The sequence below is a fragment of the Trichomycterus rosablanca genome, chromosome 15 (assembly GCF_030014385.1).
Source record: "Trichomycterus rosablanca isolate fTriRos1 chromosome 15, fTriRos1.hap1, whole genome shotgun sequence".
NCBI lineage: Eukaryota > Metazoa > Chordata > Actinopteri > Siluriformes > Trichomycteridae > Trichomycterus > Trichomycterus rosablanca.
The window spans coordinates 5156042-5178088 of record NC_086002.1 but is presented as its reverse complement, the minus strand read 5'-3'; the positions used below and the strand labels follow the sequence as shown (position 1 = coordinate 5178088).

Sequence of the window (22047 nt, the reverse complement as noted above, 5' to 3'; positions counted from 1 at the left end):
GCCAGTTCTTTATCTGTAATTACACTTTGTGTTAAAGGTGTTTCTTAGTGGTTCTTTAAATGATCAGTTATAATATATAAATGAGATTTCTATACACACTTCATGGACAAAAGTATTGTGGAACCCCTCGAATGTGTGTATTTCAGCCATAACAATTATATATTATGGAAATTTGATGATATTAACTTTGCAGCAATAGCTTAGGGAAGGCCCTGTCCTGTACCTGCATGACTGTGCCCCTGTGCACAAAGCAAGCTCTATAAAGACATGAAGGAAATCACTGTTGAAAGAAACTCCAGTGTCCTGCACAGATCTCTGACCTTAGCCCTTCTGAACAGCTTGCGATGTACTGGAGCATTTATTAAGGCTTTCTTGACCAACATCAGTGCCCAACTATACAAATGCTGTCACCTTTCAACTGAATGGGCACAAATTCTCACAGACATACCTCAAAGTCTTGAGAGAAGCCTTCTCAGAAGAGTAGATGATGTTCTATCTGAAGATCACATAAAGGTCACTCTGTTTTAATACCATTTGTTTTTGAAATTGGATGTCCAACAAGCTCATGGTTTGGTGTCCACATACTTTTGGCCATATAGTGTGTAGTACATATATAGATTCACAGGTTTTTGCAAAGGGTTCTTTAGACCTTAAAACCTCCTTTCTAAACTGGTAGTACATCAAACCTATTAGAGAGTTTTGTTCAGACTGTAATTGGCAGAGCTTTACATCTGGCGAATTTCCATATGACAGCCCTGTGTGTGCGCACACACACCTCAACAAAATAAACACCTTTCATTTCAGTGTGGATCATTAATAATGTATGTATTTCCAGAACAAGCACAGGTAACATTCATTTAGCTTAAGCAGCCCACAGTTAAGGTACCACGTTAACTTTTGCTTAAATAAAGTCCCACACAGCCTTGTTTATCCTTTATTAGGGGGTGTAAAACATGTTAAAATCCTAATTATTAAACAAATAAACTTTGTTGGGAGGTGGGGGTGATATCACAATATATTCATATTGATATTGCAAATTTAGCTTCTGAGGAGAAAAATGTGTCTACTGTGTCATAATAGGAGCTAGACGACTGGAATTACACTCTAAGACCAAATTCTAAAAGCAATACAAATAGTTTTTTCTTGTTCTGCAGTGTCTTTTATGACTACCTCTTTTTGCCCTGAATAAATGCTGAACTGGGCGGCTCGGTGGGTAGCACTGTTGCCTCACAGCAAGAAGGTCCTGGGTTCGATCCCCAGCCGGGGCGGTCTGGGTCCTTTCTGTGCAGAGTTTGCATGTTCTCCTTGTGTCTGCGTTGGTTTCCTCCGGGAGCTCCGGTTTCCTCCCACAGTCCAAAAACATGCAGTCAGGTTATTGGGAGACACTGAATTGCCCTATAGGTGAATGGGTGTGTGTATGTGTGTCTGCCCTGCGATGAACTGGCGCCCCACCCCGGGGTTTGAACTTGTACGCTCACAATTTTAAAGCTATTAAAAAAACGCCCATATTTAAGTACTGGATCAGCTCTTTAACCAGTAGAACAGTTTTTCTGAATAAGCACCAAATTCACTCTTCACAGAGGAACACGGACTAAAGAACCCTTTCTGCCGCTATCTGAAATCTTTTTACCCACAAAACCTTTAACTGAGGATCACCTTTAGCTCTGAAAGTTGAGAATTAAGCTTATCTATTTGAGATCTCATTCTTTAATGTGTTCGTGCAGGGATGGTGCTTCTATTTCTTTTCTTGCCATTTTAGTAATGAACATTTTGAGGATTGGTGTGTTCATTATGACCTCTCTCTTGCATTATTCCACCTTTGGTTCATTAATTTAGATCCAGAATATCAATCATCGAGTATTTGTGCCTCAAGATACAATTTCGGCGTTTTTACCAAGTAGTGATGAGACTCTGCTTTTCAGAATATGATCTCAAATGTATTGTAAATAAATAAAAATATTATTGGTCTTGAAATCAGTTCTTTGTTTTTTTCTATACAGGTTGTACATGCTCTAAAAACTGGGAATTTTTACTCCAATGTGTTCGATTCAGCCAGTATACAATAACTGCATTAAAATGTGCCAAAGTTTCTTCCCTGGTTCCCTCTGAAAATCAACAAAACACAGAATTTCAGTGGTGAAAGTCGTGTCCAAGCTTTTTAACGTCTGACTGTATGTCTTTTAAACAGCTACCAGGTTAAATGATAAGAGTTTCTGCAGATTTCCTTTCTGGAGCCAACCAACCTCCTAAATGTCTTCATTTCTTTGCTTAAAGCTTCTCTACCAGACATCAAAGGGAACGCAGCCATTTGCATTATGGGTAAGATTTTACACCATGAAAGCAGTAAGCTGTAAAAAGCTTCTGCCTTGTTTCTTAACCTCGTGTCATTTGAACATTTCTGGTCTGCAGCATTAAAAGCAACGACTGATAAAAACACAGGAGAAGTAACAAAATGATGAAGCCTCGACTGTAGAAAAAGATCTTTATTAAACTTTGGTTTTATGTTTAAAAGGTGCTTTTAAAATCAACTTCAAACGTGGGCAGATAGCTTTTATATTGCATCAAAAGCAATAGCCGAGGGAAATGGTTTAAAGCCGGCATGTCTGTCTTTAATATATCATCCAGGCGTTCATAATTTGTGCCGTTCAAAGGCTTGCACGCTGAAGACGAGCAAATTATTACATGTATTTACATCAAAAAAAGAAAAAATCATGCTGTTCTTTATAAAACCTGCTTCCTGTTCAGTTTATGGAAACATTAAAGATCTTTAATATACGCTGTTACATTTTAAGGCTGATCAGATTATTATTTTTGTGTAATATTAACAGTTACGTTCATTATTATTAACACCAACAATGATTAAAACCTTAAAATAGAAAAGCTTCTGTGATTTAAAGTCCTAAGTCTCTCACACACATCGTGATTGTGATGGAGGCAATTTTTATTTTCTGTAAAGACTCTCCAGCTCTCAGACGAGGCCCATGATGCGCGCCACCCACCAGCTGCACGGCATGATGAGGCGGCACACCTGCCTACAACCTCTGTAGTGGTACGGGTATGGTTCATAACCACCCAGAGGCTCACAGACACGCATGCAGTGTGTGTAGCTCCGGCGGCATTCAGAGCAGCACACGCCGGTGTGGTCCAGCATGGGATCAAAAGACATGGTGCCCTCTTCACCCTCGGCTCGTTGCTATCGGGGTAAAGAGAGAGCACACACCATTAATACATCAGGCATCAAAAACAGAAAGAGTTTTTCACACAGTAGCTCTAAATCAATAACACGTGCTAGTATAACATACAGGATACTGTAACAATTGCTTAACCGTTTTTGAAGTTTAGAGTTTAGGATTATAACAATTTTATATGAGATGGGATGAAGGAGAAGAAGATAGAAGGAAAAGAAACAAAGAATAGAAAGAAAAATAATAGAAGATGTTCATTTCATTTACATTAACTGCTTTATCCTGGTCAGGTTCCCAGCAGGTCCAGTTCCACTATGAAACACTGAGCATGAGGCTCAGGGATGCTGAATACTATAATAGTTTTGGCTATGCTAAAATAAAGAGTGATTTCTAAACGACTCAGAAGACGTTAGAGACGAGGGATTAAGTCTCAATAGAAAAAAGGCCTGTGAGATTAGCTGGCCTCCTCCAGTGACCCCAACATCTGTCACGTCTGTGCAGGCTGTCCACTATTTTGACAATAGGGGTGTCTAGTTACGTGAATTGACATGAGTGTTTTGACAGTGGTTAAGGTAATGGACCAGTGATTAGAAGGTCGCTGGTTCAAGCCTCTCCACCACCGGGTTGCCACTGTTGAGCCCCTGAGTAAGGCCTTTAACCCCCCATTGCTTGTATTGTATTCCGGCACAATTTTAAATCTCTCCGGATAAAAGCGTCTGATAAATGGTGTTAATTTTTATTGGAATAATTTAGAACACAGAAAACACAAACCTGAGCCTCAAATAATCAAGCCAACAGATTAATTCTCTCTCACTCTCTCACTCACTCGCTGTCTTAACCGCTTATCCAGTTAGGTGCTGGAGCCTATCCCAGCTTTTCAATGGGTGCAAGGCACACAGTAACAACCTGGATGGGGCGCCAGTCCATTGCAGGGCAGACACACACACACATACACACACACACCCATTCTCCTATAGGGCAATTCAGTGTCTCCAATTAACCTTACTGCATGTGTTGGACTGTGAGAGGAAACCGAAGCTCCCGAAGGAAACCCACGCAGACTCAGGGAGAACATGCAAACTCTGCACAGAAAGGACCCGGACCAACCCGTCTGGGGATGGAACCCAGGACCTTCTTGCAGTGCTACCCATCGAGCCACCGTGCCGCCCCAGAAACATTCTGCCTTTTTTAAAAGAAAACTTTCTTTACTCTCCTAACAAAAAGAAAAGAACACAGACCGTGGGCCAAAAGTGTTCAAAAAGAAATTTGATGTAGACGAATATCGACTGGTGAGCTGTGGATTGACACTTCTGATGTATCGCCATGTCGCTATCTAGCCCGCGGAGTCAGAGTGAGTACAATCGGGACGGACAGTTTTGCCAAACGAATTTTCACATTTTATTGAAATTACTGCCATGTTAAATATGGCTGCAGGCAGAACAGCCACCGCCACATTAAAACTGTCAATCATGCTGCAGCGCTTCTTGAAATCCTCTGTGATTTCTGCATGCTAATTCAGTTGTACGTCTCTCTCGCTCTCCCTCTCGCCCGCTCATCCTGCTTGTTCTGTTAAGTTAGAGCTGGATCTAACGTTTCTAGCCCAATTAAACTTACATGGTAGGGGTTAGCTGGGTTGAAGGAAGGCTTTCCTTCATCGTTTTCCCCAGTCTGTCGTCTGGTTCTTTGACCTGATCGTTCATCCTGCTTCCCTAGAGTGGACAGACGAAAACAGCAATCATGTTTCATCTCATATATTTTTAAATATGTTCTTGAGTACCATGAGGTCACTTATGAGACTGACAGCTACTGTGTAATCCATGTTCTGTATTATTAAGCCTGGCATGATTATCTGATGCTCTAAATCTAAGATGTAATAAAAAATTTAATATTCTGCAATACATTTATTCATTAAGGAAGAACAGAAATGTTACTATATAATATAAAATATACAGTATATACTGAACTATACATGCTGAACAAATTGTTTGATCCTGGGTCCTGGGTTCGATCCTCAGGCGGGGCCGTCCGGTTCCTTTTTGTGCAGAGTTTGCATGTTCTCCCGTGTCTGCATGGGTTTCCTCCGGGAGCTCCGGTTTCCTCCCACAGTCCAAAAACATGCAGTCAGTTTAATTGGAGACACTGAATTGCCCTATAGGTGAATGGGTGGGTGTGTCTGCTCTGCGATGGACTGTCGCTTTGTCCAGGGTGTTACTGTGTGCTTTGCGCCCATTGAAAAGCTGGGATAGGCTCCAGCACCGAGTGAGTGAGTGAGTGTTTTTTCAAAAAAAGTTGGGACATTTTGTAAAACGCACTAAAAAGAAATCAGTTTTAAAAGAATGTGTGATTGTTTTACATTTTTTCAAGTTGTTTTTTTTCATATTTACTATTACTTTATCCTGGTCAGGGTCATGGTGGGTTCTGTCTACTCCGAAACATGTGGCCTCGGTTATTCCCTACTCAGATATAGCCAGTCATGTCTATATTTACACATGACTGACTCCTGGATCCCAGAGGTAATGGGCTAGCATAATTTTACGCCCTTGTGATTTATTGATTTTTTTCAATCTTTATTTACATCCTAGTGGTTAAGGTACTGGACTAGTAGTCAAACGGTTGCGGGCTCAGGCCTCGTCTCTGCCGGGTTCCAAGGTTGGGCCCTTGAGCAAGGCCTTTAGCTCTCAATTGCTTAGACTATATACTGTAAGTCGCTTTGGAAAAAAGCGTCTGCTAAATGCTGAAAACGTAAATGTAAATTTAACTGACAAAAGTACAAATTATTCACGTTTTAAGTCTTAGCTGACCGACTTGATTGTATTTTGTAATTATAAATAAATTTTGCATTTGATGCAAGCAACACACTCAAAAAAAGTTAGGACAGTGGCAAAGTAAGAGTAAAAGGTTTATAGTTTGATTATCGTATACACCTGATAGAAATGAGCAAGGCTAAAAAGCCTGAGCAGAATAATTAGGAGGGGTGTCCAGATACTTTTGGTCTTTTAGTTTAGGTTAACATGATTTATGTGGCCATGTCCTTCTGTCATACTCTGATTGCACTATGACTGGCTACCTAACTCCTGTACATGAGTGGGATTTCAGTATTTAAGATCAGATTTTCCATTATAATATTTACTATTATTTATTTTTAAGTTCTGTCAAACTATTTCTTTGGGCAAATTGACCACAAATAATTATTTAGGTTGTCTTTTTTTAATGCTGCTCCATCATTCATGCCACCACTTGTCAAGGACTTGTTGCCTACAGCATTATTTAATCTTTATTTGTGCTAAATAGATGCTCTTCAGCAAAAGGGCATCGAGTTTAATGTCATTTGGTCCTGCGATTCTTGACCTAGTGGTGACTTTGAGAAAAACGTGTGACTGCCTCATGTTGATGCCCTTTACTGAACAGTAGAAAACAGCAGGAGAGCAAGAAGAGCTAGTGCTACCATTAGAGTAGGTGGGACGCAGCCAGAAGATTGGCAGATCTTCGCAGAGGTCCTGGATTTTGGCACTGAGGAAGCTGCTGTCCTTGAGAGGCTGATCGGCTGCGACCCATATTAGAGACTCCTCCTCAAACTTGGCAGGCATGATCTCATCATCCTGTAGGAATCCAAATAAACAGGCAATCGGTTTTACCTTTCTTTGTTATCCGAGATGCTTTGCCATCTATCATCCAATAAACAGACTGTATGGAAGAGATTTAAGAGATTTACAAAAGGAAGGAAAATGCATTGTTTACTCCCAGCTGAAAAAGTTAGCTCTGATTTGTTCTGGTTTAGGTTGGGCCATTGCCTCGGTGCTTTCTTTTCTAGTCCTTTCCAAATACCAAATTTATATGCCAACCGCAACCGTAAAGCCGGCGTGGAATTACTCACCATCTCTCATTTATTTCAATAAGCGTCTCCCATCCATTTCATACTTTTCCTCCCAGCCATACACATAAAGCTTTAAGATGCTGCAAAGCATCGCTTCTGACAGGACCACCCTTATCAGTGCAGCCCAGCAAGCACGTTGTAGAAGACATACGCGTCATGAATATTCAAATGGACATTTGCATTAAATCATTAAAAAATGAATGCATGTTCCAAAAAGAATGAAGCAACTTAACAGTCACGGTTGTTTAAAGAGTGTCATCTTTAAATGCACAATGCAAAATGAATGCTGCAGCTGTGAGGTGAGAGGGCACCGGCGCTCTAATTTGGAGCCCAGTCTTGGCAGCACGCCCGAAAAACAGAGCCACGAGCTGCTTTTGTAAGGGTCTCCCGAGCTGTGGACTTCATTCGTGTTTGAAAAACTGGATGGAAGCGCTTCAGGCAGAATCACTAAGTGCTAGTCCTCTGCTGCTTTGTGCCAAAAGTGTGTGGCTGTGCACACACTCAATAACATCATTTTTTCATGCCTTTTTCACCCAGAAAAACACACTAGAGGACACACAAATGTGTTAAGTCAATTCCAATAATAATCAAGTCTAATAGTTTCATGCATTTCATGTATGTTCAAGTCTAATCTAAGCATGCCTGTTTTTTCAACTCCCAAAGCTTTGCTACATCACCTCACCTCTGAGCTTTATCTACAGGCATCCTGTTCCAAATTCAATTAAGACAACAACGCTTGCCTACAAAGCCAAAAATGTCTCACCTACATGAAAACAAGCATGTATTAAACCCTGTTATGTACCATGTACCATCCAATCCACAGGTCTGTCTTATTTATTTATTTGTGCATTTCCTCTTTTGCTCCCAATGACTATCATGGGCCCTCTATGACATTTTTTCCTCCTAAACTATTTGTTTTGACCAGAGGCAAAGTCTCGCTGAGGAACATATCTCATATGGGGAGTCGAGCACTGCTGGCTGTAAATCATTTGTCTCTTGTTTAGGCACCTCGACCAGCCAAAAGGCCACAAGTGCATCAGCAATGAGGAACCTCATCAACCTCTATCCCTCTGGTATGGCCAAATGTGCCTGTTGAATGTCCAGCCAGGTTGATAGCACAACTGAGATTCAAACATGAGTTTAAGATCTCAGCAATGCCGGGCTAGTGCAATAGACCTCTGATTTATTTTGACCCACCCTTCAAAATTCAAGGAGGATCTAAAATTATCCGCATACTACCACCTAGGTGGTAGAATAAAGCTCCTCTAGTTTAAACTGCTGAGACTTGCTGTGTTCAAACGATGACTGAAGACCCACCTCTTCACTAAGTACTTCAATAAATAAAAGCTAACTTTGTACCTACAGATGTTAAAAAAGAGGAAACTTTTGTTTTTCATACCTCGAATGCTCAAACCGGGTGTCAGTAGGTTTGTTTTTTTTTAACTGGTGTGTATTTGGCACTTTGAAATGTTTACTGAGGGAAAACAAAGCACTTCTGTATGTTGCTCGAAATTAGAACGTCTTTCAAATGCTGTAAATACGAATAGAAATGTAAGTAATGCGATGCTCATTTCAGCTGTGCCGTTACTGAAAAGAACTGGAATTGCAATTTATCCTTATAGTCCTGCTTTCAAACACAGCTCTGGCAATTTAAACCCACAGTGGTGATGCATTTATAACAACAATAGCCACTAAATGTTTTATTTTGTTGTTTAAATTTCATTCAGATCAGTAAATCTTTACTTACAGAATCTACAGAAAAACTTGCATTTGTGGGTAAAAAAAAAATATCTGCAGCTCAAACTTACCAACTCGAATGTCAGAGACTCCTTGTTTAAAAAGTCGACGTCTGGAAGTTGACCTTTGGTCTGAGTCTTGATGTAGCATTTCTCTCCTCCAGCGAAGCGGATTCCAGTAATTCCCTGAATGTAACACACACTGCTCAGGTAACTGTAACTGATTAGACGTAACACAACCGAATACCATCTTTCATCTCATCTCATACCAAATACATCAAGTATTTATAATGGGTGAAAGGTTTTTGTTGTATTACATTTAAATGAAGTATGAATGAGGGAAGCTAGAACTGGTGAAACATGCTCACTGCCTTAACTTCAAAGTGACCTGAACTAAAGCATCATTTGACATAACATTAAAACCACCTCCTTGTTTCTACACTCACTGTCCATTTTATCAGCTCCACTTACCATATAGAAGCACTTTGTAGTTCCACAATTACTGACTGTAGTCCATATGTTTCTCTACATACGTTTTAGCCTGCTTTCACCCTGTTCTTCAATGGTCAGGACCCCCACAAGACTACCATTCATCACTATCATTTTGTTTAACAACAAACCAAAGTATTGTCTTTCTATATAAACAGATAACACAAACCAAAAGTCATACAGAATATTGTAATTATGAAATAAGAGTGCAGTGGCATTTTAGTGGGATTTTTCACAAGTGTACTTTTACAAATTTGGAGTAGTGACACCATGTTGCTTCTTCATTACCATGTTTTGCATATATAACACATAACAGCTTAATGAAGAGGTCTGCATAAACATTATTCAACTCACATGGACTTTTTATAACATAAAAGCACAATTATGCAGTGTAGTTATAATCTCATAAGCACTACAAACAATGTATTAGTAGTTTGGATGAAAATATCAAGTGTGTATTGGAAAAAAATGAAGCTTACAATTTCAAAATCATGAACTTCAACGGCTTCATCATTTTTGCCCCCTGTTGTGAACCTTTCTAAGTTGTTTAGTGAGTCGATCTCCATGGAGCCTTCTTCCACTTTGCCGTTGATGCTCATGCTGTAATGGACATTGTACACCTGTAGATGGAGAACAGAACGAAGCCAGAAAATGGAGTATCATTAATGTAATGTAAAACTTCACACTGTAGGATGGGCATTTTTCTATATTACATACACTATTTGGATACGAGTACAGTGCTGTCAAAAAGTGTTTGCCCCTCACCCAGTTTCTTATATTTTATATAGCCTAAGTAAACACAAAGTCCAGTTTTTAAATGATCATTATATTTGTTGAAGATAAAGATTTATTTAAAACCTATGTCACCCATGTGAAAAAGTCATTTAATTTAGCTTCATTTATATTTTGTTTTTCTTTATCCTGGTTGTTGTGTTTCTGGTTCCAAAGCATGAACACACCCTAAACAGGATGCCAGTTAATTGCAATCCATCTGTGAAGATGCCTAGCTGGCTGTGGCACCTCTGAGATTTGAACATGAGGAAGCCACACATCCTAATGGTTGCCAGGAGAACTTGTAATCTGCTATATCCAACATCAAGACTTGAACTTACTACTGCTCCTGTGGGGTAGTAGAGGTGAATCCAGATTGTAATGGTGTAACAGCAAAAAAGGTGCTGTGGCCTGTCAAGGGTGTTTCCTTAAGGTATGTAATAGTGGTAGCATACAAAACAGCCAATAATGTACGTACAGGGACAGGTAAGTGTACTCAGTAGAATGGTGTAGAAAAAAAACATCCAACAAGCATCAGTTTTGCAGACAGAAACACCTTGTTGATATAAAGTTGGGAGGAAAATGGTCAGACTTGTTTAAACTAACAGAAAAGCAACAGTAAATTAAACTTTGTTTAGACATGTAGACATTGGCTGTCTCTTGGCTGCAGGTGGTGTAATGGTGTAAATAATGATTTTTGGCAGACATTGGACCCCCAGTACCTTAAAGCTTAAAGCTTGACTAACATTTACTCCTGATGACTTGAGCTCAACAAACAATACAAAACATTAAGAGAGTTTTTGTTCCTGTACAGCACCCTCTATGCCAATGGCAATGTTATGCTCACTGGTCTGAGAACAGTATTACCTGTGTTTCAGGAGCTTTTAATTCATGACAGAACTGTTTTGGTGGAGCTTGGAGTACATCTAAACATCTTGACTAACATACTTAGCTTAAGGTAAGTGTGATTTCCAATCTTAGAAAGAGACCACTGTTCCATGTACTTTTTATTGTATTTTTTAAATTAATGTTTTTTTTCCATCTGTATATGGACTCAAGAAATCCAAAGACTTATATGACATGTGTTTCATACAAGTGTGTATAAAAACTGTGGAACTCTACTAAGCTTTCACGATTTTAATGTGTACCCCTGTAAACGCTTGGATTAACTTTCCTGACCATACTTAGTAAGCTCTACTATTACTGCTCATGCCCGGCCCCTATACCCTTTTCAGGTTGGGCTGTTTGTTATTGCACCAGGCGTAGGTGGTTACATGAAGGGGCCCTTTCACTCAAGCCATATGATGTATCACACAAATTACAGATGGTTGTTCAAAGATAAATTCTGCTGCCAATGAAACTCATCTGCTCACAATGTTACAGAGTGGCATGGCAGTAATCTATAAATAACCTCATCATCTGTTCACGCTGTGAGTTCATTGAAACCGGAAGAATTAATTAATCCTATAAAGAGTTTATTTAGCTTTGAATGAGTTTATTAACCATCATAGATGTTCATTAAACACTGACATGATTCATTCATCTTTATTAACTGCTTTGTCTTGATCAGGGCCTCTGTGGGTTTAGCAACACCTCAAAACACTGGCCAAAGTTAACTGTAAAAAAGTAACATTTTCACATTACATTTATCATCTGTGGTTCTGAGGTGTTCACTAATGCTAGTATCATGGTGTCAACAAACTTATTCTTCCATTATCAGTAACCACTTTATCCAGATCGCCCAAAAACACTGGGCACAAGACGGAAACACACTGGATAGGGCACATGACAGCACACAATGATCTATTCAGTTCGTCACTTAAACCTAGAAGCAGTTCAGAGCGGTCAGTTCACCTTCTTCATGACATACCTGAATACTGAAAGGTAACCCAAGCCAATGTGGGAGGAGTTTGCCAAACTTTTCACAGACACTGACCACTGTTACCAGAGACGCTTGAGCTGTGTACATTTGAGAGTATTTAAAAGTCAATTTAACAGGAGTTTATGCAATTTATGAACTGAAAAATAGTCAGCTTTCTGTATCCAGTATTAATATTCAGACTTGTAGGTGTCAACACAGGGTTCTTCACACCAGTGCAATTGTAGAACCATAATGGGCCCTTCAATTCATTTACTGTAATATTTTTATTGGTGCTATGTTGAATCAGTTATTTTACACTTTAAAAGCATCGTTATGAATATTTATAGTCGAATGAGAAATGATCCATTTTTGCAAAGTGTCTTCAATGAAATTATTCTTTAAGGAACCAAACATGGTTTGTCTGTGTCTATCGAACCCTCTTAGAAACCTTTATTCATTTTTTTTATATTAAATGTGACATTGACTTATTTATACAACCTATTTAGAAAACAAACACGACCTTGCATTTCTAAGATGATCCATCCTACATCATGAAAACCCTAAATAGCCTCCACCTCTCGGACCTTGCGCTTCAGCGAGACCATCACCTTCCTCAATTCCATCCATGAGCACAGAGCATTGCACTTGCATGTCAGTTTAATAAAAACAGATCAAACGTGCTGAGCCAGAACATAACAAAAAGGAGTGAGGAGCGAGTATCTTACATGATTGCTGTTGCTGTTCCAAAAGTAAAAAACCCCAAAAGCTCCGAGCAGCAGAAGCGCGGCCCCGATGCTCAGCGCGCCCACTGCGATCTTGAGAGCGCGCACGGAGCCAGAGGGCTTCACGGCCACAGTGGTGTACGCCTGCAATCATAAACAAAGTTCATTTCAGTCATCTAAATAAATAATAACAACGTTACGTTATGGGATGCCGATGGATTTGGATCACTGGTATGATCCCGAGGATCGACTGGATCTGCCTGATAAACCCAGTGCGTAAATGCAAAGAGATCATGTCACTGAAACACACTGGTCTTGGCACAGTAATAAAAAGGTTGCAACACAGATCTGGATTTGCATATACATCAAAACTGCACTTTATTAGACAGTTAATGCAACAGTAATGAGATTAAGTAGTATGCCCATGATAAATAAGATCTCTAGATAGCTATATAGTTTTATAGGGTTCAAACATTTCTGCGCGTATATGATACTTACAGGCGGCATGTATTGCTGCACATCCTCCGGCCCGGCCAGGGCGATTGGGATTTTCTCTGAGGTCTCCTCCATGGCTGATGTGGACTTCTGTCTCAGTGTGCACTTGTTCGTTTTTAGAGAGAAGAGAAAAATGTTGGGTACGGGGGTCATGACGTAGGCGTGTCTTATTACCAGGGGCCTGTGGGTGCATGGGAATGCGTTCTGGAAATACTTTCAGAGCAGTGTAAATACGTTTGTTGTTTTTTCTTTAGTTTTGAGACAGATGACAGTCCTCAGTGTTGGAGGAAACTCTTTCTGGTATCATCACCTAGAAATTAAACACGTAGGGTAAACCATTTATACATGCGTTAATGGCCACAATTGACAATTGGCCATTGAGCTACATCTGAGAATGCATCGAATGATTCACAGCTTTAAGCCCAAATTTGTAAGTTAGACGAGAACTGAGCTGGTTGGCAGTGTTGTTTTCCAGGTCACTGTAAATGCTGAAAGAAAAATGTGACATCAGAATGGGTAGTTCTAGGGCCGGCTCATGGGTATGTGAGATTTCAAAAATAGGCTACACATACACAAACTCAAAGCAAAAGCTATGAAAAGCTATGAAAAGCTGTGTAAAATCTTGGAATCTTACTGAAATTATAAGAAGTAGTTTAGTTTGTTGTCTTGTGTTTATTAAAACGTAAGTCTAAATAAAACTGTAAAGAAACTTAGACAAATGACTTATGCACAAAAAAGTTGTATATTGCATGTAACAAGTAATGTAAAAACAAAACTAAATAAATTAAGTACAACTGTAATAGTCCAGTATCAAATAAAATAGCCATTAATATCAAATATACTAATAAGTAAATTATAATTAATCTAAGTCTTTAACAAAAAGATTACAGTTTCAAATTCTCACTTGTCATAATTTCTCGAGTTGGGTTTATGCTACATAAAAATAAAAATAAATCTAAAAATAGATTTGACTATTTTTAAGGATTATTCTTAAATAATAATAATTTGGTTTGGCTTCAAGTGAATCGTGGTCCTTTATTAATATCATCACAGTTGTTTTCGCACACAAGTTTTTGGACTTATAGTAGATTGGAGGGAAAATATTAGATATCACTGGATTATCTAAACTGTAACAAGTTCAGTAGAACCCAGTTGCAAAATCTTGTTTCCTCTGCCATGCCAGTGGAAAACCAGACTGAAGCAAGCCCAGTATCATGGTTTCGGAGATAAAGCAGGGTGCCACAAAGGTTAAACAGAGAAGCTGGAGAAGTTTTTTACATTCTTGTATCCATGGGTTTCCTCCTGGTTTGTCTCTTAAAAAATATGCAGAAGGTGAACTTACTGCTCTAAACCTTGCCCAGGTGTAAGTGATGGAGTTAATGAGATAAAGGTGAGTGTTGAGTATTGCCTTGCAGTATAATGGAACCCTGTCCAGCATGTATTCCTGCCTTGTTCTTTTTAGTGTTCTTGTGTGACCATGGACCCACAGCGACCCTGACCGTGGCAAAGTTTTTACGTACTGTGAAATGGATAATTCTATTATGTTTTATGTAACCAAAACTATTTTAACACCTGACCATGAGTTTCACATCCCATTCCAAAACCATTGGCATTACCCACTGACAAGATTTTGTAGTGTGTGTGGAGATTTGTGCCCATTTAGTATAAAGAGCATTTGTGAGGTCATGCAATAATAAAGCACGCGTCTGTGCACATGGATACGCGTTACAGGCTAAATGAGCTCAGACAATTTTATTTCAGAGGAATTTGGATGAAGAGTCTATGAACTGTACATGTTGTGGGAACATTACAAACGCTGGTGTGAAATGGATCGCAATGGACCTTAGACGCTTTAACATAGTTAACAATGTGGGTCTACATGACATTATACGTGTTGCATCTACCAGGCCAAAGAAGGACATGCACTTTCCAAAAGTGTTCGGTGGAGTTGATGTCAGGACTATGTTCCGGCCACTGGAGTTCCTTCTCACCAAATTTAAACCATGTCTTTATGGACCTTGCTTTGGGCCATGAAGTTGGAAGCATCTGTCATTTTATATGATTCATTCTGAATATGTGATTAATTCTATACGCCTGTTGGCTAGTACAATAGTAAAGTCAATAATTAGCAGGAGTATTCACATACTTTCAACCATATGGTGCATAAAAATGTAATTTACTGAAAACCAGCCTGTCCACTCCTACGCTTGGTCGCTTTCAGACATGCCTGACTGCATGAATAAGGGATTCTGCTTGAACTAATTAAATGTATTACCCACACAGCAGAAAGTCCAGTGCTGGATGAACACCTACAGTGTTAAATTGATTAATTAAAACTCCCGGTGTTTAATGAACCTTGGCAGAGTTTCATTAAAATTTACGGTGTTTTATTAAATCTTAGTGCTAGTTTGTGTCCATTGGGGGCTATTTAAACATCGTAACCCGTGTGTACTGGTAATTTAGTATTACCACTTTTTGCTGAATAATTGAAACAATGTACTGTGTGTGTAAATGGAAGGATGATTTCAACTCCTGTGCCCAGTACAGCACTGTGAACTTACCCTTAAAGCCTGCAAACAGCGCCATCCTCTGTCCCCTTATAGTACTTTACTCACAAAGACAGTGATTTCAGTGAGTCTCAGACAGACACAAAATCGATTTTCAATGTTTATTTTAATAACACTGTGAAATAAATCGATCCAGAAGTTTCAGTGAATGCACATTTGTCAGCTTGTCAGGGTTTTTGACTGTACACCACTAGGACCTTTTTAAATAACACATGCTTTTAAAATAAAGTATCATCTCCAATAATTGTTTTAATTATGAATATATAAAAATAGACTCTGTATTTACAAACTTGCATAATATACATGTCTGCAACAAATGCAGCTGATTGCTTTAAAGTGTCATAGAAGACCAACACTGATTTAAAATTATGTTTAAATACACAGATATTATTTAGACCTGTACATATTTCCTCCCTCTGCATGTATGGCAGTTATAACTGCAATAAATAGTTTTTTGTATAGAAGGAACCTGTCTGGACACTCAGACTTCATTTGTGGAACAGCGTGACATGGTGGGGGAATACACCGGGATGGACACATCACTGATTTCTGGTACTATGCTCGGTTGAGTCGGAGGTACCAAGACAAATTCTTGGCTCAGCACCCTTTCATAGACACTCTGCAAACCCACTGTTTTTGGGATGAGTGCCTGGTAATAGTTCTCTCTTTTAAGACTGTCTCTTGGAAGTGAGCCTGTCTTGGAGAAAGTAGACAGGTGCTGTCTGGAGTTACTGCTGGCCCTTGTTGCGTTTGGACTCCAGCAGCGGTCTGAATGGCCGAGGATCCTGCACTCGCTCGTACATGCCCACAAAGCTGGAATAAAAAGAGGGAAATGACTTGTTAGTCTATCTTGAATGGCTTTGTTTACATAAATCTAATTTGTAATCCAGTCCAGATCTGAGTCTGAATTTTAAATTAGTCTCTGCTGTGCACACCGATATGCCAGGTAGTCTCAGGTGCAATAAGACCTAAAGCAGTACAATATGGACAGGCTGGAACTTCTCAAAGACTAGACTGAGAAATGTAAGCTAAGCAAGTGTCATATCACTGATCTTACCATCTTGAGCGCTGGTTTGGTGTCCATCCTTTTTCAGTCCATCACTGATGTCTGAGTCACTGTCGTTGAAATCGCTGTCACCTTTGCCACTGTCTTTCCCACTAAACTGAGGATCTCGGGCTGAAATGGTTGTATAGGAGTTGCCTTTCCATATTGTGACTGGCCTCACTCCTTCTGTGCCATAGCCAGGCAGGGTTAAATAGCCCTGTGAGAAAAGAAAAAACAGAAATGTGAGTTTAAAGTGCTAATACAGGTTGATATCTGTTCAATTTATTTCATTATCAGAAAATTAATGAGTCTGTGCTTGACTGCAGCAGTCCAATCTGGTCTACAAAGCAAGGTTATTACAATACAAAGAACATATAATTGAATCACTGTGACTTACGTCCAGTTTTGGTCCTCGGCTTTTGTTCTGGGAATCAAATGGAGACTCGATTCCGTCTTCGGAACTGCAACATTCGCTGCCAGTCTGAAGAGATTCTGTGTAGCCAGGCTTATTTATATAGGGCTGCACCTCATAGACGTTGTCATTGTGAATGGGAATCAGTGGATCACTGTTGTTCCTCTCTTCGTCCAGGTTCAGGTCATCCACCTTTTCGGCTCGGAATCCATCTCGCCTTTTGTCCAGCTTGCGTTTATTGCAGGTGGTCGCAATCACAATAATGGCTAAGAGCAATAATGTGCAGCTCCCAGCCAGAATCACAATGATCACGACTGACAGGTCCCAATGATGAGGTTCGTCGTCGGTCCTGAATGGGTTGCGGTCAGATTTAGTAGCTCCAGCGACTACAGTGAATCGGATGGTGGCTGTAGAAGTGAGGGATGGTCTGCCGTTGTCACTGACCGTCACCGTGACTTTGAACGTGTCGTCCACTTCGTATGCAACCTCCCTGTTCACGTAGATCTCTCCATTCACTTTGTTGATCGAAAGCGTGCCAGCTTCGGATGTTATTTGAAAGGACAGCTCTGCGTTAACGCCGTCGTCAGCGTCCCGCGCTTTTATCTGCGTTACAACGTAGCCGACTGGTGCGTTTTGGGGCAGGACAAGGTCAGCAGAGCCATTATTTAGCAGTGGGTGTGTGATGGTTGGAGTGTTGTCATTCTGATCGATTATTTTGAGGTTGATCGTGGCGGTGCTGTGCATTTGCGGTGCGCCTGCATCACTTGCATGGACGCGCAGCTCGAGTTGTTTAAGAACTTCGTAATTAAAACTGCGCAAAGCGTAAAGAGAACCTGTGGCAGGATCGAGAGAAACAAATGTAGAAACTGGCGAGCCCATGACATAGGTTTCGACCAGCTTGTAGCTTACTTTGCTGTTTTGCCCAGCATCTGAGTCCCGCGCAACAACCGTGGTGATGTACGCTCCAGGCGCGTTGTTTTCCACCAGCGCCACTTCATATGCGACTTTGCTGAACGCAGGTGCGTTATCGTTCTCATCAGTGAGTCTGACTGTGTACTGCGTAATCGTCCGGAACGGAGGTGAACCCAGGTCTTCAGCCACCACGGTCAAGTTGTACTCAGGGATTTTTTCCCTATCCAGAGACGTCGTGGTGACAATCATGTAGCTGTCCTCGTAAGCCTGCTGTAACCTGAAGTGGTCATGTCCGTATAGTGTGCAATGGACCTGTCCGTTAGCGCCCGAGTCTCTGTCCGAAGTGCTGATCAGAGCCACGAAGGTGTCCTTGGCGGCCGCCTCGGTCACATGTGCCACCCCCGCCGCCATAGACGTCATGGGAGTGATTGTGATCTCAGGCGCGTTGTCGTTCACATCCTGCACCTGTACCACGACCTTACAGACGCCTGGAGGTGTCGGGCTCAAACCTAGATCAGTCGCTTGGACATTGAACTCGTAGGTCCTCTTGCTCTCGTAATCCAACGGACTCTCGAGCGTGACGCGTCCGGTTTTGCGGTCAACGCGAAAAAGTTGCCTGATCTCCGAGGGCACCTGGTTGCCCAGTCCGTACACCACCTCTCCGTTTTGTCCTTCATCCGGATCTACAGCATTGAGGTCCAGGAGTAAAAAACCCACCGGTGCGTCCTCGGATATTTCCACTGAGAAGTGGTTGCGCTCGAAAACAGGACTGTTATCATTGTAGTCCTTCACCTTGATGTTGATTTTGGTGGTGCCAGACCTGGCTGGATTGCCTCCGTCCGTCGCCACCAGCTCGAGAGCATATGATGCCTGAGTCTCTCTGTCCAGTTCCTTCATTAGCACCAACTCCGCATATTTAACCCCATCAGCTCTGCTAAGCACGTCAAGTGTAAAGTGGCTGTTCACTGAGATCTGGTAGCTTTGAATGTAGTTTGTGCCCACGTCTTCATCCACAGCCACATCTATGGGCAGTCTGGTCCCGGGCGCTGTGTTTTCAGAAATCTCCAGTGAAGACTCTTTTCTTGGAAACGCAGGAGCGTTGTCATTAATGTCCTTCACCTCGACTTCGACGTGTATCAGTTTGAACTGCTCTTTGGAGAAACTCACCACGTCGAAAGCAATAACGCACAAACTTGTATGTTTGCAAATTTTCTCTCGGTCGATTCTCTCTCCCACTGTGAGCTGCCCATCGCTTTCTCTTAAACGCACAAGAGACGCGTTAAACTGCTTCATCATTCTGAAATTAGTCTTGGAGCCCAGAGACGGATTTAGGGACATGTCCTTGGCCAGGTTTCCGATCACGGTTCCCGGTGAGTCCTCTTCGTACGTTTCGTATTTCATGGTCCTTCCCGCGGCTTGCGCTGGCAACAGGGAAAATGCCAGCAAGGTGAACGCGAACATCCACCAGCCCGCCTTCCCTCCCATAATGACTGATCTGTCTGTGCCACTCCAGTGGAAATAAATGTATTAAAAGAATAAAACACCTATTAAGTTGGATTTTTCTTTGTCTTGTCTTTGTTACATCTGGCTTTCCGAACTCAAGAGGAAAAAATCTCTCTCTCTGCTCCTTGACGCTGCGCCCGCTTTTTAGCAACTCTGAGAAACTGCAGTGGCGGGCGCATTTATAGACGCCCTCATGCAAATGAGCTCGAGTAGGACCAATCCCAGTCTTTAACAGAGAAAAGGGGCTTTTAAAAGACACCTAAGCCTGTTTAGAGATTCCTACAAGGTAATAAATTGGCACCAACGTGCTTAGTATGCTTTATAAATACAAATGGGGCAAATAATGTATAATAGATGTGTATGGACTCTTTGGAAGTAGAATCGATTTACCATTCCTCCCATTTAGTAGTACAATTAAATACATCAGCATTGCTGTGTCTGATCCACTCATACCAGCACAACACACACTAACACACCACCACCATGTCAGTGTCACTGCAGTGCTGAGAATGATCCACCACCTAAATAATACCTGCTCTGTGCTGGTCCTGTGGGGGTCCTGACCACTGAAGAACAGGGTGAAAGCAGGTTAAAAAAGGTATGTAGGGAAACAGATGGAGTACAGTCAGTAATTGCAGAACTGCAAAGTGCTCGTATATGGTAAGTGGAGCTGATAAAATGGACAGTGAGTGTTGAAACAAGGAGGTGGTTTTAATGTTACGGTTGATCAGTGTACACGAAATAGGTGTATTCATAAATGAGTGCTGCAAAACACCAGGTAACTGAGGATCTGGATTTGAATCTTTGCTATAAGAAGTTTGGCATGTTCTTCATATTTCCTAATAGGTTTCATTCAGGTACTCAGGTTTCCTCGCACCTTTCCAAGAAAGGTTTAGAAAAGTAAGTGATGCCCTGCAATGGACTGGTGCTCTGCTACTCCCTCTCTCTGTTGTAGGTTCCGGACCCACAGCAGTCCTGATCAGCACAACACTGTTTTGTATTTACATTATTTTAGGACAGTATAGTCAATATTTAATATTATCCCTAAATAATAAAAAAAAAATTTAAGTGTTCTGTCCATCCCTGGAGGCTATTATTGTTGTAGAATATATTTAAGCTCTTTCGGCAGCTATTGATCAGTTATGTGATCCCCATCGAACAGCAAAAGGAATTATTTTCTTAAAGTCTTCAGCTCACGAGATATCGTGTGAGCTGAATCACAATTTACCAGTGAAATCTCTGAACTTGTTCTCGTTCAGCACGCTTGATGGATTTGAGTGCTGTGCGCTCCAGACCCCCCTGCCGATACCCATGCCTGCTGTACCAGGTGAACAAAAACCCGTTACCAATAGGATTTAGAGCAAGCGCCCAGGAGATTCAGTAAAGATTTCTATAGCCAGATTATATCAAAGGCTTATGAAGGCCTCGTTAGCATCTCTGATATAATGGCATGGCGGGGTTTCCCATTGGAGGCATTAGACTTCCAGCAGCGCTTTCACAAAAACGCACAGCCGCGCCTAAGTGGACCATAATGGAGAAGCCCCACATGCGCGCCTTTGTGTCGGCCACGATCACGGCTCGAACCCTTTTCACCGAGCGACGATGGCTCATGAATGGCTCAGGGTTTTTATTCTAGGGAGGAGGGATCCGTATTAAAATGCATTTAGGGAGCTATCAGGTCCGTCACGGGTATGTAGGAGATTTTCGTCCCCCAACCGTTTTCTGTGCCTCTCTAAGCAGGACAAACACTCACCGTTCATCAGAAGGACAAAGCAAAAAGAAATACATCTGCCACCTCTGGCTTATAAAAGACCAGGGATTTTCACATTCCATTCACTGCACAACCCCGACATGGTCTTACTATGCAAATTCAACTTTTTCCTCAGTCAGCTTCTTGATGAAAAGTTATTTCTTAGATCGTTTGTAAGCACAGCATCGTTACAACAAGTATGATTACCAAGAAATGATTTTCACAAATTCTCATGTACATGCAACATATAAAAAAACTAATGTCTATGCATGTTTTTTGTTAGGACCTTTTCTCCCAGCTTCTCAAACACAAAAGGTGGATTGGCTGCCCAATGCCCAGGGCAGGGGTTATTAAATAGATGAGCGTATGCCGCCCTGCTAAGGACAGGCACTTTGGGGTGTGTTCGTGCTTTGCTCCCTGTGTTTTCTGTTGGTGCCAGACCCAAAGCAACCAAGTAAAAATTAAGGTACGAGCACAACTACAGAACGTGTGTTTTACGCAGATATTTGCAAACAAATGCCCTTGGTTTTCCACTAAAAGTGAATTTCGAGGGAGAGAGTAACACAGTAACAAGGGTCTTGATGCTCACCTTTGGTCACTGTTTGTGCATGGGTTTGTGCATGTTTTTATCGTGTCTACGTGGGTTTTCTTTAAGTACTCTGGTTTCCACCCACCTCTAAAAACATGAAGACCGTGGATTGACTGGTCTAAACGGTCTAAATGTG

The 22047-nt window shown here is 41.1% G+C and overlaps 2 protein-coding genes across 4 annotated transcripts; both read right to left on the bottom strand.

Moving 5' to 3' along the window:
- Positions 1–2487: 2487 nt before the first annotated feature.
- Positions 2488–13208, bottom strand: cnmd (chondromodulin). 2 transcript variants are annotated; one of them, XM_063010550.1, is made up of 7 exons: positions 13137–13208; positions 12642–12782; positions 9764–9904; positions 8868–8981; positions 6631–6784; positions 4796–4894; positions 2488–3186 (listed from the first exon to the last, which is right to left on the bottom strand). In XM_063010550.1, exons 1-7 carry the CDS (start codon positions 13206–13208, stop codon positions 2969–2971), a joined length of 939 nt encoding a protein of 312 aa, XP_062866620.1. In that variant the 3' UTR covers positions 2488–2968. The 2 variants fall into 2 exon arrangements, with proteins under 2 accessions (XP_062866620.1, XP_062866619.1); XM_063010549.1 differs by having other exon boundaries at positions 2488–3193; positions 4800–4894.
- Positions 13209–15787: 2579 nt separating this feature from the next.
- Positions 15788–19575, bottom strand: si:ch211-199f5.1 (protocadherin-8). 2 transcript variants are annotated; one of them, XM_063010456.1, is made up of 3 exons: positions 17143–19575; positions 16758–16962; positions 15788–16513 (listed from the first exon to the last, which is right to left on the bottom strand). In XM_063010456.1, exons 1-3 carry the CDS (start codon positions 19552–19554, stop codon positions 16182–16184), a joined length of 2949 nt encoding a protein of 982 aa, XP_062866526.1. In that variant the 5' UTR covers positions 19555–19575; the 3' UTR covers positions 15788–16181. The 2 variants fall into 2 exon arrangements, with proteins under 2 accessions (XP_062866526.1, XP_062866527.1); XM_063010457.1 differs by having other exon boundaries at positions 16758–16964; positions 17382–19575.
- Between the last annotated feature and the right edge of the window lie 2472 nt (positions 19576–22047).